Below are 15,092 nucleotides of genomic sequence, written 5' to 3' on the forward strand. Positions count from 1 at the left end.
TGTTTTTCACCCATTGAAAATATTCAATCACTGTTCTTTTAAATTCTGTATCAGAGCTTTTAAGACCAGTCTTGATGTAACTTATTGAAACATGAATCTTAATATCCCCCAAGAATGAATTCATCTGCTCTATCTGCAGGAATTATTTCATCGATCCCGTCACCACTAACTGTGGACACAACTTTTGCAGACCTTGTGCTGGGAGAAAGCCTCAATTCTCAGAGCTGCCTTGAGTGTAAGAAACCATGTCAAATAAGCCTTAAAGCGAATGTTGATCTGAAGACATGAATGTTCTCTGCTAGGAGCACTTTACTGAGCTCTGAACAACAAATGTGTGAGATACACAAGAAACCAAAGGACTTCTTCTGTGAAGAGGCCAAGGACACACTCTGCTTGCCCTGCTGTAATTGTCATGAGTACAAGGCTCACAAACACTTTCCCATTGCTTGGATTGCTGAGAAATTCTGTATCAGAAAGTTCCAAAAGACTTTCTGGCTTCAGGAAATCCATTGATACTCTGTCACCTTTTGTGGGTGACATCTTGATTTTTGCTTGGTTAGGGTGTGAGGTAGCCTGCTTCTTATGTGACATTGCTGTGGTAAAGGTTTTCATGCCTGAGTCAATGATAGGTTCTTGATTTGAAATCAGGGTTCTGGAAGAGGGTGTGGTAGCTACCCTGCCTGTATTTCTCTCTGAACTTCTGACCCAAGGAGAGGTTCAGTCCAGGATCTGTGAGAGCAGCCTCTTGTTGCAGCTAAGTCAGATCAAAGTGCTCCAGATCAAAGGCAAGTTAGTTGAATGGACACAGAGGCAGGAGTGCAGGTCCAAATGGGGGCTAGGCAGGCACGGGAGTGGGGAGGGCATGTGCTGACACCTCGCTCAGTTTCCAGCTGTCCTGGTGGGCTCGTGTGGGGTCCTCACTCAAATTCCAGCTGTCCAGCTCTAGCCTGGTGGCTCTCGCCCAGTGGGGCACTAGGCAAGTTGGGCCTCTGGGTCTTGTGGGGCTTAAGAAAACTCAAATTCCTGCTGTCCTCCTTGCTTCTGACAAGTTGGTCCCACAGCTGCTTGGGTGGGGGTTCCTGCAGGGTCTCAGCTGGTGGCTCCTGCTGGGGTCACAGCTTGCTGCTCCTGTGGCTCCCAAATAAATTTTAATAATAGTTGTCACTCAAATTCCTACTGTCCCGCTCACTCTGTGTGTTGCTGTCTGTGCTCAGTTGCTTCTTATGCATGTGAAAGTTGGACAAGAGTAAGTAAAATTGAAGATGCCTCTCTGAATTGTGGTATTAGTAAAGAATATTGAATAGACTATTGAATGTCAATAAAAACATACAGATTCATCCTAGAGAGGGTTAAACCAGGCTGCTCCTTGGAGGCAAGGATTCTGGGGCTTCGTCTGACATACTTTGGACATGTTGTAAGGAGAGACAGGTCTTTGGAGAGTGACATCATGCTAGGTAGAGTGAAAGGACAGAGCAGGAGGGGAAGACCCTCTATGAGGTGGATTGATTCAGTGACTGGGGTAATCGGGATGGGCGTGTCGGAGGCAATGAGATTGGCACAAGATAGAGCACGATTTAGGGCTGTTGTACATAGGGTCGCTATGAGTCGCAAACGACTCGACGGCACATAACAACAGCAACAACAACAACAATTGAATGTCAAAAGAACAAACAACTCTGTCTTGGAAAAAGTGAATCCAGCATGCTTATTAAAAGCAAGGATGGTGAGACTCTCACATATTTTGGGTATACTTCAGGAGAGGTTAGTCCCCAGAATAGAACTTCATGTTGGGAAAGTAGAGGGTTGGCAAAAGAGATAGACTGACACAGTGATGGGTTTGAACAGCAGAGATGGTGAGCAGGTCCAGATTCTGTCTGGCGAGATTTAGCTCAGCTGTTTGGGTTGCAGCTGAGTCAGTGTCACCTAACAAAAGACAGCATCCAACCTGGGTATCCCTGGGATTTGAGCCACACCAGAAAGGATGGGGCCTTGGGCAGGATGGCCCTCATCTCCTGACAGCATTCCTTGTGGCAGGGCAGTCACGCCCTTCCTTGAACAGAGATCTGAGTGGAAGGTATTCTGCCACTGTTCCCCAAGGCCGTGGGGAGTGATTGCCTTTGAGAGGTGCTCAGAGGAGTCAATTGGAAGCTGCAGCTGAAGGAAGGGAAGTTCAGAGTCCAGTCAATAAACAAAGAAGGAGGGAGAGCTGCGTATGCCTTCTCTGTGAGGGTCTCTGCTAAGCAAGAGAGAGGGTAGGGACACCACCCGGGGGTCTGGACATCGTGTGCTTGTGGGTCACGGCTTCAGGAGCTCCACTGCCTCTTCGCCTGCCCCCTTGCATCCCTAGTTCCCAAAGACTGTCAGCATGGCTCCCAGGAGGACCTTTCAAAATGCCAGTAAAACGCGAGACTTTGATGCTTCAAACACTTTCACACTTAAGATAAAATTGTAGCTTCTCTTCTCACGGTTGGTTGCAATGAGTGTCCCTGGGGTGTCACCTGGGGCAAAAAGGGCAGCAGCCCGGCCCACGGGGTCTCCGACCCTCCAGTCTGGGAGACCTGCTCCAGAGTGGTTCCAGGGTCTCTGGGTCTGAGTCCCGGCTGCAGGGGAGGTGGCGGCGGGAGGTCCCGGGCCAGAGCGGTTCCGGGACCGAGTCCCCGCTGCAGAGGCGCGGCGGCGGGCGGTCCCGGGGGCGGCCCCTCCGCGGCCCCGCCCCTCGGGCGCCCATAAGTGCGGGCACGGGCGGAGCGGGCGCAGGTGTGCAGCGCGCAGGTCGGCGCGCACGGCTCAGCCATGCTGTTCTGGCACTCGCAGCCCGAGCAGTATAACCAACACAACTCCGGCGGCTACCTGCGGTGAGGCTCCTCTCAGAGCGCTCTGGCTTGGGGCTTGGGGCGCCCATATCCGGTACCGCGAGTTTGCACGCTCGGGCTTGGGGCGCCCTGGTTGGGGGGAACTAGAACCTAGGTTTGGGGCGCCCTGGCAGGGGCACCGGGAAGTAGTGCCCCCGTGTTGGGGTGCCCTGGCGGGGAAGTCAGGAGCCTGGGTTTGGGCCGCCCTGATTAAGGAGCCGGGAGCTGACGCGCCTGTGTTTGGGGTACGTCGGTGGGGCTCCGCCTGCCCGGCGATGGCGAGGTCCCTGGAGTTCGCTGCCCCTTTGGGGCGTCGGGGCTTGGCCCTTAGGGGACTGAGGGAGAGGTTCTCCCCAAGTCCCCTCTGGGACAGTCACACCCTGCAGGACTTGAACCCAGAGGTGGGGACACGCCCTGGAAGGCGCAGGGCCAGGTGTGGGCCGCGCGCGATTCTGTGGGCGACCTCAGCGGGTTACCGCGCGGGTCTGGGTCCCTTCCCTCTCCTCCTCCCACCCCACTGCCTCCTGTTCCCAACTTCTGGCGGAGAAACGGAGACATCTGCCTTCCTGGAAAGGAGAACCCAGCTCTCTTGCTGGTAGCCCCGCTCTCCTGGTCTGTCTCGGGTCCCTCTGGCCGGTGCCGGGCTCCACCCCGCTCCTCAGGACCCGCCGCAGGGCTGGCGTCCGCACTCCAGGTGGCCTTGGCGTTTATGCCCTAGGGCTTCGCGCTTATTGCCATTGATGGAAAGCCCCTGCAGGCCTTTGACTAGTGCTTCTTAGAGGGAAAAGTGAGTTCTGCTTGTTTGCAAAGTTCTCTCTGACCTCTAGAATCTACCAGTTAAGGAAGTAGGACCTGCATTCATTCAGTTCCTGGAGGACCGTTTGCCCATTTTTCACAGCCAGCTGAGTACTAATGGGCAGTCATTTCACTTTCTGAACTTGCCTGAGCCAGCTTTAACCGGCCTTTATTTCCATCCTAGTCACAGTTTATGAAATGTGCCTAATTTAATCCAAGAAGCCTTGGGTCTGAGCCCCAGGGAAAGTGTCTGGGGAGGCCCAAGGAGTCAGGGCACCCTGAACTTAAAGGCAGAGGGCCTACAAGGAGGAATGACCCTCAAGGGAGAGACACTATCTTTTTGTTTTTAAAAAAAGCTCCCACTTAAACTGAATAACAATTGATATTTGTAAATGCTGACTTCTGATTAAGTATTGCTTTACCTGAATATGCCCTTTCCAGAAACAGATTGGTTTTTATTGACTGGTCCAATCTAGTGTGGTAGCATAGGGTGTTGGAAGATTGAACGTTCATTCATTTACATAAGATGGGATACATTTTTATTGATCTGCAATGCTGGAGTTTAGTTTTGCTTAAATCTCACTTTGTGTTCATTTAAGTATGTTGTTGCACCTCAAACATGAATTTGAAGGTGACCTTGGATGAGTGTATTTTAAGTGCCATCATCTTTCATGGGAGGAACAGGTTCACCATCTACTGTGGTGAATAGGTGCCATCGAGTCAACCAAGACTCCTAGTGATTCTAGAAACAACTGATTGGAATATTCCCGATCCTGAGCCCGTTGTTCAGGTTCTGTGTCAATCTATCTCATTGAGAGTTGAGATTATATTCTGCTACTGGTGGCTCTTGTGCTTTATTGGTAAGGATTTGTGCTGCTAACCCAAAATTATGTGGTTCAAATCCAACAGCTGGTCTCCAGGGGACTGAGGGCTGGGGGAGGATGGGCAGTCTCCCCCTGTGCAATTTAGTGCCTCAAAACCTGTTGGAGGGTCGGCTAGGAGTCAGTTCCAACTCTATGGTACACAGCAACAATAGCAACAACACTGGTTGCCTAATGGGTAAGAAGTTGCCCCACCCACCAAAGTTGAGTGGTTCAGATCCACCAGCTATGAGCTGGTTTGGTTCCTACTTAAAGGATAGGAACTGAATGATAAAAGCTGAGATGATAATTTAACTGCTGGAATACCTCAGTTGTTTTTTAGGATTTTGGAGTTACACTAGGGGAATGGGTAGAAGTTACAGTGAAAGGTGTTGTTAAAACCATGTTTGTTCCTGGGTTCATCTGGGGGCCATGGGCTTCTTCCTGGAAGTCAGGGGTTTTGGCCTGTAAGGTTTGACTTTGGTGAGGGTCACAGCATGGGAGAGGACATAGTGAGTATGCTCCTGGTCCACCCTCAACTGGAGAGTGAAGCCATTTTCCTTAATTTTTTATGATGGTGGTTTTTGTTTTTTTGGTTTTTTCCCACAAGCTCTGGGGGCCTAGTCCATGTGCTGCTTACATGAAGGCTATGCCTTCAACTGTTGCAGTTCAAATACACTAGGAGCTTCTCGGGAGAAAGGTGGACAATTTAGGCTATTTACATCCTCCTTGGAAAACCTGTGAGTCGGTTCCAAGTAGATGGCAGTGAGTCTGAGTTTTGAGCTTGGCTTTCAGTTGTGTTACTCTGTGGACCTCTCTAAAGAGCAGCGGTGTCTCTCTGGAGACTAAGGTGCGCCTGATGCAGGCCATGGTTTTTGCAATCACTTGTTATGCATCAGAGAGTTGGACGGTGACTAGGGAGGATAGAAGGAGAATTGATGCCTTTGAGCTGTGGTGCTGGAGAAGAGTGTTGAATGTACCGTGGACTGCCAGGAAAACAAACAGATTCATCCTGGAGAGGGTGAAGCTGGGCTGCTCCTTGGAGGCAAGGATTCTGGGGCTTCGTCTGACATACTTTGGACATGTTGTAAGGAGAGACAGGTCTTTGGAGAGTGACATCATGCTGGGTAGAGTGAAGGGGACAGAGCAGGAGGGGAAGACCCTCTGTGAGGTGGATTGATTCAGTGACTGGGGTAATCAGGATGGGCATGTCGGAGGCAATGAGATTGGCACAAGATAGAGCAAGGTTTAGGGCTGTTGTACATAGGGTCGCTATGAGTCACAAACGACTCAACGGCACATAACAACAGCAGCAACAACAACAACAACTACTCTGTGGACCTTCTGTGTATGACCTCACCAGGATAGAGAGGCCTTAATCTGTCTTTCCCTTTTCAGTTTGATGTTCTAGTGACTTTTATTCCTTGGCAAATAAGGATGCCAGCCCTGAAACAAATTACTGTTGAGTGATGGTTCTAACCAATCCCCTCTTTTTTTTTTAAAAGGCAACAGCCCATGGATTATTAACTTAACATGGTCTGGGCAAACATGATGTTATGCAATCCCCAGCAAGCAGGCCTTCCTACTTCTGTGTTCCTAGATCACACACAGGCTGGAAGTATTCTGCTTTTTGTTGGAAGGAGACGTGGTGGGGGTACCCAGACAGCATTGCACTGGTGTGGCTTTGGTAGTGGCAAGGAGCCTCTATGTGAGAAACTGCCCCCAAAAGTTGTCCAAGCCAGACCTCTCCTTCTGAGAACTGGTCAGGCATTCCTGGGGTGTGTGCTGGGCTTGTGCTTCAGACACTCATTTATTGTGTTGTACAAGGAACAGATTGTACCAATGTCTCTGCTATTTATACAAAGTGAAGTGGGGTCAGCTAATCTGATCCATAACCCAGGATACACCGAGGGAGGAGGCAGATCAAGATAAGGGCACTGGCATTTTTTGGGCACCTGTTTTAGCACTACTCATATTTTTTTTCCAGTTAACATTTCCCCCCTCTTTTATTTATTCATTGTTGCACATTTTCTTCCCCTTCCCTCCTGCTCCCCTAGATCATACTACAAATGCTACCCTTATTCCAGATCGTTCTCATACATATAATGCATAATCATATATTCCTTTCAAACAGTTCTTCCTCTCTTCTGTTCTAAAACCCAACAATTTCTTTTTTTTTTTTTCAGTAAAGATTGCTTTTCTTTTTTTTTTCTATAATTATATTTTATTAATTTTCATAAACATTTACAGAGATTTTGGGCTTCCACTCATTCATTGTTGCACTATTCTCTCTACCCTCCTCCCAGTTTGTTCTTGTCCAAATGCCACAGTGCTTGTCAAAGCCAGTTCTGATTAATCTTTGTCAGTGTGTCCTTTGCCATTCCCTATCACTCCTCCCTGAGAGAGACTTCACCCTGAGTCATAAGGAAAAGGGGACGGCGTATTCTCTTAGCTACTTCCTGCTGAAAAGGGACGCTGTGGGTTTCAGGGTGAAGATCTTCTCTCACTACTCTAAAGGGCCCCTTTGGCAGTAGGAAACACATAGACTATTATGGAGATTGATTTTGGAATTCAGATGCATTCTTATTGATTGTGCTTGGCTGTACATGTACATATCCTTCAAGATGTATCATGGGGGTGTTGCAACCTAGAAGACACAAATTTGACTAACAAGTTATAAGTACATGAGTCCAAAAATTATGGAAAAGTAAAAGAAAAAACCCAACAATTTCTAAAAGAAATGAAATTATAAAAATTAGGGCAGAAATAAATGCAACAGAAAACAGAAAAACAATTGACAACAAACTGTCAACAAGACCAGGTTAGTAAAATTGACAAACCACTAGAAAAGCTAGGAAAACAAAGAAAAGATGCAGGTAACCCCAATGTGGTGGTGGAGGTGGTGGTGGTGGTGTGTACGGTGTGTACCAGACAGTCGGAACCAACCTATAGCTGACCCTCCTTCAGGTTTTCAGAGGCAGTTAATCACACAGGAGGAGATTGTCCGTCCTTCTTTTGCAAAGCTGCTGGTGGCCTTGAATCCTGTGCCTTCGAGATTGCAGTGCAGCTTGTCACTAGGCCACCAGAGCTCTGAATAAGAGATGAAAAGGGTAATGTCACAATAAAACCAATTAAATAAAAAGGTTAACAATGAATAGTTTGAAAAACAAATATGAAAACCTAGAGGAAATGGACTACTCTTAATGTAGAGGATTGAAATCTCTCCTGTTTTCAAGACATTCGTGTTTTCAAGACATTCGTGTTCTCAAGGTCTCTCCACCTCCCATTTGTGAGAGTATTTAAGACAGTATGATCTAGAAAAAAGTTTCTTTAGTCACAGGGCTAGAAAAGAAAGCTGGTGTTTGGTTTGGGTTTTTTGCTGAGATGTGGAGTAAAATAATCTTTGGACTTCTTTGTCAGAGTTTTCCATTTGGATAATAAAACTGAACTGAAACTTTCCTTCTTACATTGCACTTAGGATAGATTAATATGACCCTTATGAGGGTTATCACCAGCTGTACTGTTTAAGGAGGGCTGGAGGGGGTGTGACTCATCCTGGAGAGAGAAAAGTTTTCTGTGTTTACATTGTTTACAGGAGCTCTGAAAATACTTGGCTATATGGGTCTGTGAAGTGTCCAATAACTACACTACTTTGCTGAAAAATTAAGTCTTCCTTTTTATTTGCTAGCCCAGGTGCTCATTGCAAAAGCAAGACTTGTGAATAGAAATCCCAAAGCATCTGAAGATAGTTTACTGCTCTGGTCTCTTTGAGTCTGACTCCTAGTTGATTCTCCGGGGGATTTCTGAGGCATGAGGTGGGGTGGTGGGGGATTACCCATCTTTCTCCCTTGGAACCAGTTGTGGATTCAAACACCGGAGTAGTGTATGTAGCCTTTGGGTTCAGAGTGCATCCTCCTTTGGTCTGTATCATCAGAGCTCCTTTTCCTCCAAAGAAGGTCTGTAATTTGTACATATTAGATGATTTTGCTTTTTTATTTCCATAAGAATGGAATTGAATAAACCTCTTGGAAAGTGCAGTGGAAATAGAATCAGAAAAGATTGGAACTCCAGTGGCCTACTGGATAAGATGTTTCACTGCTGACTCAAAGGCAGGTGGTTCAAATCCCCCAGTTGCTCCTTGGGCGAAATGGGCAGTCTCCTGCCATGTGATTGATTTACAGCCTCCAAAAATCCAGTGAAGTGTCAGCTATGGTTGAGTCTGACTCCATGGCAATGAATTAAGGGGAATTTTTTTTTTAGAATATTTGTGGCATAAGGTGTCAGGGATTAAAGCTAAATACTGAAGGGGGCTCTGGTGGCCTACTGGTAAAAAGCTGCACTGTAGTCCCGCCAGCTGCTCTGCAATTAACTGCCTCTGAAAATCCGCTGGAGGGTCAGCTATAGGTTGATTCTAACTCGACAATACGCAACAATAACAACAACTGCAGCGCTTGGTTGTATTGCTGTTGATCCTAGTGTGCTGCATTCACCTCCCTCAACTCCCAGCTTGGCTTAGTCTTTGTAAAGTGGTTCCTTCCTGCTCTGTTCCTGACCTCTCCCACCTGTGTGTTGCAGAGATGTCCTCGCCCTGCCCATATTCAAGCAGGAGGAGCCCCAGCTGTCCCCTGAGAACGAGTCTCGCCTGCCACCCCTGCAGTATGTGTTGTGTGCTTCCACATCCCCAGCTGTGAAGTTGCATGAAGAGACACTGACCTACCTCAACCAAGGTACCTACCAGCTGGAGCTCTGGGCCAGGGCTGGAACCTGGGGTCTGGGACCCCACCACCCAGGAGGAGTGAGAAGTTGACCTGAAAGACCCTTCTGGGATTCATCACATTTTCACAATGGGTATTGTGCAGTTTTAGAAGGAATCCTTGAGTGATAACAGTTATTATGCTGCCTGTTGAGCTGAAGGTTGGCATTTCAAGACAACCCGGAGATACCTCAGAAGCAAGACCTGGCGTTCTGTTTCTGAATATCTGAAATCTGATAAAATTCTGAAAAATCCTCTAGAAAACACTTCTGCTCTGATATGCCTGGGGCTGTCATGAGTCAAAATCCACATAGTACCTCATAGACAACGCCTTTTCCTACCTGTGCCACAGATTTTTCGGAATCTTGGGGTCTTTATTTGAAAAATCAAAATATCAACCACATTGCTCTCTAAGTCAAATATAGGGAATATGTATAGTAAAACCTACAAAAGCCATATAGTTTGTGTATCAAAGGTGGAGTACTTGGGACTTGGGAGAACATGATAGTCGTGCCAAGTTCTGACTCTCACAGGTTCATCTGTATGCCATTCACCATGCCAGCCTGTGAGCAGTGGAGTCTCCGTACTGGTAAAGTGTTATTGCAATTACTGTTCCCTGTGACCATGATGGGCTGCCTAGATGTAACACTTTGGGTATATCCAGGATACTGCAGTTCTTTCTAGACTGTTCTGACTAGTAACTTAGTCCAGCGCATGGCCTACAGGACCACCATACATGGTGGCCAATCCTTGGTGGTCAGGGGGGCAAGGTCCCACACTGGGTGCTGGGAGACTAGAGTTTGAATTTCCGACTCTAACATTTCCTAGTTCTGCGACTCTTAACTCTTTTACTTCTTTGAGCCTCAGGGTTTCCATGAACAGGTAAATTTAGAATTGTAGTGTTGTGAAGCTTGAAAGATTTTGTAAAAATGAAGTCCTGATGTGGTGGTTACTTGCTAGTTCCCTTCACCCGACCATGGGAACCCTGCTGGGTGGTAGTTTTGTGGTCTTGAAGTGAGAATATGAGTGTTTATGACACTGCCTTGGTGGGCCACCTCATCAATGCCTGAGTGCATCATTGCCACTGTTTTTCACATAAGACGAGAAAGAGGCAGAGAAACCACATCTTCTGTAGGATTACACCAGACTGAGAACTGAACATGAGGTGGGTTGAGGGTAAAAGTAAGGGTTGGGGCATAGCAGTGTGTCTTAGATGTGGGACCTGTGTTCTGCAAAATGTTGTTTAATTTGGGACGGCATGTGGTGGTGGTGGCAGCCCCAGCTCGATCCTCAAGCTCTTGTCTTGGCTGAGAAGCTAGCTTGCTCAGAGTAACTCTGCTGCCTGTTGATAGGGCCAGTCCTCACCCATATTCCTCTCCCGCTGTGTGGCTTAGTACAAGGAAATGGTTTACCTTCTGGCTAGCTCTGTTGGTCTCATAGCTGGCTCCACAAAATGCGTGTGCTTGTTTGTGGAAGGGCTTCTGTTATTTTCCTTTCTTCTTCAAGAAAGGTCAAATGCTACCAAGGTCTTGTGCACCTTTTGAACAATTACTTTCCTCTGCTTTCTTGCTCAAAGCTTGGAATTTTGAAATAATTTTGAGCTAATGAGATGACTTTGTTGAACTCTGGTGTGATTTGTATCTTTGGCCACATCCTGTGGTGCTAAGGAGTGAGCTGAGCAGATTGAGCCCTTGCTGGGTCCATCAGAGCCCCCTCCTCCCCCTAATCAATTGGTAAGGCTTTAATTGTGTTCACTACTCCTTCCACATCCTCTTTATAAAAATCATCCAACTTTAGACAATACAGCAGTCAGCAATTGCCATACTAGATCTTTAAAAAGAGTTTATCTTCTTGCTCAGCATAGATGCGTTCAAAGAGGGAAAGTTAATTACACTAGAGGTTACTATTCTGTTACTTGCATTTATTTGTTTTAAATATTTTTAAAATTCCATTTTCCTGATTTAAAAATATGCTCACTATAGAAAATCTGATGTTTTAGAACAATATAAGAAGATGAAAATAAAAAGAAAAGTTTTCTTTTATTTCCCCAAGGACTATGGCTAACCTACCTTTAATTCTACTGCATGGTTATATTTATAATTGTTTTTTAAAATCGTCGTGCACATTATAACGGATTATATTAATCAATCATAATTAAATGTTATAAAACAAAATATATATGAATGGTTGAATGAGAAACCAAAGTGTAAACTTTGACTCAAATATTTTTGAAAATTGTAGATGTCCTGCTTTCTTCATTTACTGTTACTGTGAATTTTATGTTTTTGAAAGTTCTGTGAGAATTTAACAAGTTTGCGATGAGTGACAGTGTTACATTATAGTGCTGTTACCTCTTTGACTGTGTTTTTTATTTATTTAAAAGAAATCTTTGAGAATTATGTTGGCTTCTATCATTCACAGATATTTTGTTTCCTAATATTAATTACCACTGATTAATTACTACCTGTTGTTGTTGTTGTTAATTGCCATGGAGTCGAGGTCGACTAATAGCGATTCTATGAACAAAAGACCTAATGCCTTTCCATAGCTATCGTTGTTTCTCCACGTGCCTAGAGTTTCCAGAGGCATATGGTTTAGGAAGTGGATGCCACTCCTGCTTCCTGATCTGTTTTACAAATATCCACAATGGGAAATCATTAAATTACTACCTAGTAACCTCTTATTGTGCATTTCCTTTCACTCAATATATTTATAAATGTTTATTCTCTTCTCCCTTTCTTTCCATCTCAATCTTCTAAGATTCTGTGTCTATTTCCTTAGCTTTTTATAATAATGGTTTTAATACAATCATAGTCCTTTTGCTACTGACATGTGTGACTCAGCATAATCTTTTCCAGATTCATCCACGTTGTGCAGCATTTCTGTAATTCTTGATTGCATAGTACTCCATGTAAGACTATACCATCTTTAGCCTTGTGTCCATTGATGGACACTTGGATTGTTTTCACCACTTTGCTCTTTGTAAATAATCCTGCAATAAACATGGGTATATTTGTGTTACAGATCTTATTTCTTTTATGATTTTAGACCTGCTTATAGAATTGCTGGATCAGCTGGTATTTCTCTTTCTCACTTTCTAAGGTAGTAACAAACTACTTTCCATTGTGGTTGCATTTTACATTTTCATCTGTAGTGTGTATGAGAGTTCCATTCTCTCTACACCGTTGCCAGCATTTGTTGTTTGCTATCATCTTGTATTTTGCTATTGTTGCTGACAGGAGATGATATCTCATGGTTGTTTTGATTTTAATCTGTTGAATAGCTAATAGCTAGAGAAATATGGGCAATCTCTTCCTGTAGATTTACGGCCCCTGAAATCCTTCTGGAGGGTCAGCTATGAGTTGGCTCAGGCTCAAGATACACAACAGTTAACAGAGAGCTCTGGTGGCTTAGTGGTAAGGAGTTATGCTACCAATCAGAAGGCAGGTAGTTTGAGTCCATCAGCTGCTCCATGCGAGAAAGATAAGCAGTCTCTTGTGTGATGTACAGCTTCTAATCACCTGCTGGAGGGTCAGCCAAGCATTTGTTTTAACTCAACAGCTTATAACAACAACACAATAGCTAGTGATCTTGGGTATTTCTTTCAGTGTTTGTGGACCATCTGAAGGCCTTCTCTGATGAAATATCTGTATCTTTTGTCTATTTGTAATTGACTATTTTGTCTTTTTCTTGTTGAATACCAGAAAATTCCTATAAATTTAGAGATAACTCTCTTGTGATATGTGCCACTGCTGAATAGTTTTTTTCTAGTTTCTTTTGGATGTATCTTTAGATGTGCATAAGGGCTTACTTTTTAGGAGGTCTTAAATTGTCTAGTTTATCCTTTTCTGTTTGCACATTTTCATTTATAATAGTCTTATTTATGTAATGAATTAGGATGCCTAAATTTACACCAATTTTTTTATTACTTTTATAGTTTTATATTGATCCATCTTGAGTTATTTTTTTAATACAGTGTGAAATATGGATCTTGTTTGAATTTTCTGCAAATAAATATCCAGCTTTGCCAGCACTGGTAAAGAAACTGTCTTTCCCCTACTTAATGAATTTTATCTAAAGTCTTATTTGTTTGTTTGTTTTTTCTTTTTTGTTGGCTTGTTATCTGTCTTTAACCAGCTTTATATTGTGAACATCTAGTTATCGGTTGTTAAAAGTTAAAACACTACTTTGATAAATATTTTTGTATATAAATCTTTGTGTGAAATGTTGATTTATTTAAATATAAATACTGTATTAAAGAGTTTGCACAATTTTAAAGCTTTGATGCATTACCAAATGGCCTTCTCAGCAGCATGTCTCATTTGATATTCTAGTTAGTGTGTATATATGGTCTGTTGCCAATATTCACTCAGGTACTCATTGCTGTCAAGTTGCAGCCACGTCATGGTTGGCCCTCTAGCAACTTTCTGAAGCTGTAAGTAGCGTGGGAGGAGACTGCCAGTCTCTTCCATAGAACTGTGGGTGAGTTGGAGCTGCCAAAGAGGCAGGGCCTGTGGGTTAGCAATACAACTACCTGACGGTAAGCCTCACTTACACCAATATTAGGCCTCATCTTTCTCATGTAAGTGAAACATGTCTGATTCAGGTCATGGTCTTTCTTCTTACTTGCTATGCATCTGAAAATGCTGAAAACTAATAAGGATGACAGAAGAATTGATGCCTTTGAGCTGTGGTGTAGGAGAAGAGTGCTGAACATCCGATGGACAGCCAAAAGAACAAACAAACATGTCTTGGAGAGGGTACAGCCAGAGTGCTCTTTGGAGGTAAAAATGATGAGGCTTCACATACTTCATGTTGCTAGGAGAGGGCTATTCCTTGGAGAGGGACATGATGCTGGGAAGGATGGAGGGTCAGTGAAGGAGAGGAAGACCCTCAACCAGGTGGATTAACACGGTGACTGTAGCAATGGGCTCTTGTGTGTTGGGAAGTGGGAGGATGGCGCAGGATAGGACAGGGTTCAGATCTATTGTTCATAAGTTTGCTTGATGGCACCTAACAACAAAAACGACTGCTAATATAAAATATATTTTTTACCATTCTTATTTGTCTCTTCTGTGTTACACTTTTCTGTTGCGGTATTTATTTCTTAGAATCAACCCTTTATCTGTTATTTGTGGCAAATATTTTTCTTTGTTGATGGCTGATATGATTATATTTATGGCATAGAATATTTGTCTTTTTTTTCTGGCTAGAAATTTATTCTTTTTCAGTCTATTATAATTTTTTTCCCTTTTATCTGTGAAATGCCTGCCCACTACAAAATCATCTTGGTAGTTTTGTGAATTTTCTTTAATGGTTTCTAAATTTTAACATTTAAGTGCATTTGGAGTTTATGATTTGACGTAAAAATCTTGCTAATTCTTCTATATTTTTAACTACTTGCCTAGTACCTGTTATTTCCTATTGTTTTTCTTACTGGTTTAAAAACTTTTAAAAACCATTGGGCAGTCTCCTCCTGTGTGATTAACTGCCTCTGAAAACTCTCTAGCAGGTCAACGATGGGTTGGCTCTGACTCAGTGGTACACAACTATAGCAAGGGCAGAAACAGATCTTAGTAATTTTCTCTCTTCTGTCCCCTGATACCTGTTGATTCTGGCAGTGTTCCATATTGAATTAATTGACTGTAATTTAGAAGTATGTTTTCTTATTTGAGAATAGAAATTCCTTTTATCATATGTCTTAGTGCTTCCCAAATATTTTTATACAAAACGGCACTCTCAAATATGGATTTTTAGAAATATTACAACCACTAAGACTGGTTTTTATTTGTTTAAAAATATATATATATATAGATGTGTGTGTGTTCCTAT

The 15,092-nt window shown here is 43.9% G+C and overlaps 1 protein-coding gene across 1 annotated transcript in view; it reads left to right on the forward strand.

Moving 5' to 3' along the window:
* Positions 1-2,793: 2,793 nt before the first annotated feature.
* TFCP2L1 (transcription factor CP2-like 1) overlaps positions 2,794-15,092 on the forward strand; it is a 98,581-nt gene continuing 86,282 nt past the window's right edge. Inside the window, exons 1-2 of the mRNA XM_006895133.1 lie at positions 2,794-2,855; positions 9,083-9,234. Coding sequence (XP_006895195.1) covers positions 2,794-2,855; positions 9,083-9,234 — 214 coding nt within the window. The remainder of the gene's footprint in view (positions 2,856-9,082; positions 9,235-15,092) is intronic.

This window comes from Elephantulus edwardii, unplaced genomic scaffold, assembly GCF_000299155.1.
Source record: "Elephantulus edwardii isolate Elephantulus edwardi_28Jun2011 unplaced genomic scaffold, EleEdw1.0 scaffold00160, whole genome shotgun sequence".
Classification (NCBI taxonomy): domain Eukaryota; kingdom Metazoa; phylum Chordata; class Mammalia; order Macroscelidea; family Macroscelididae; genus Elephantulus; species Elephantulus edwardii.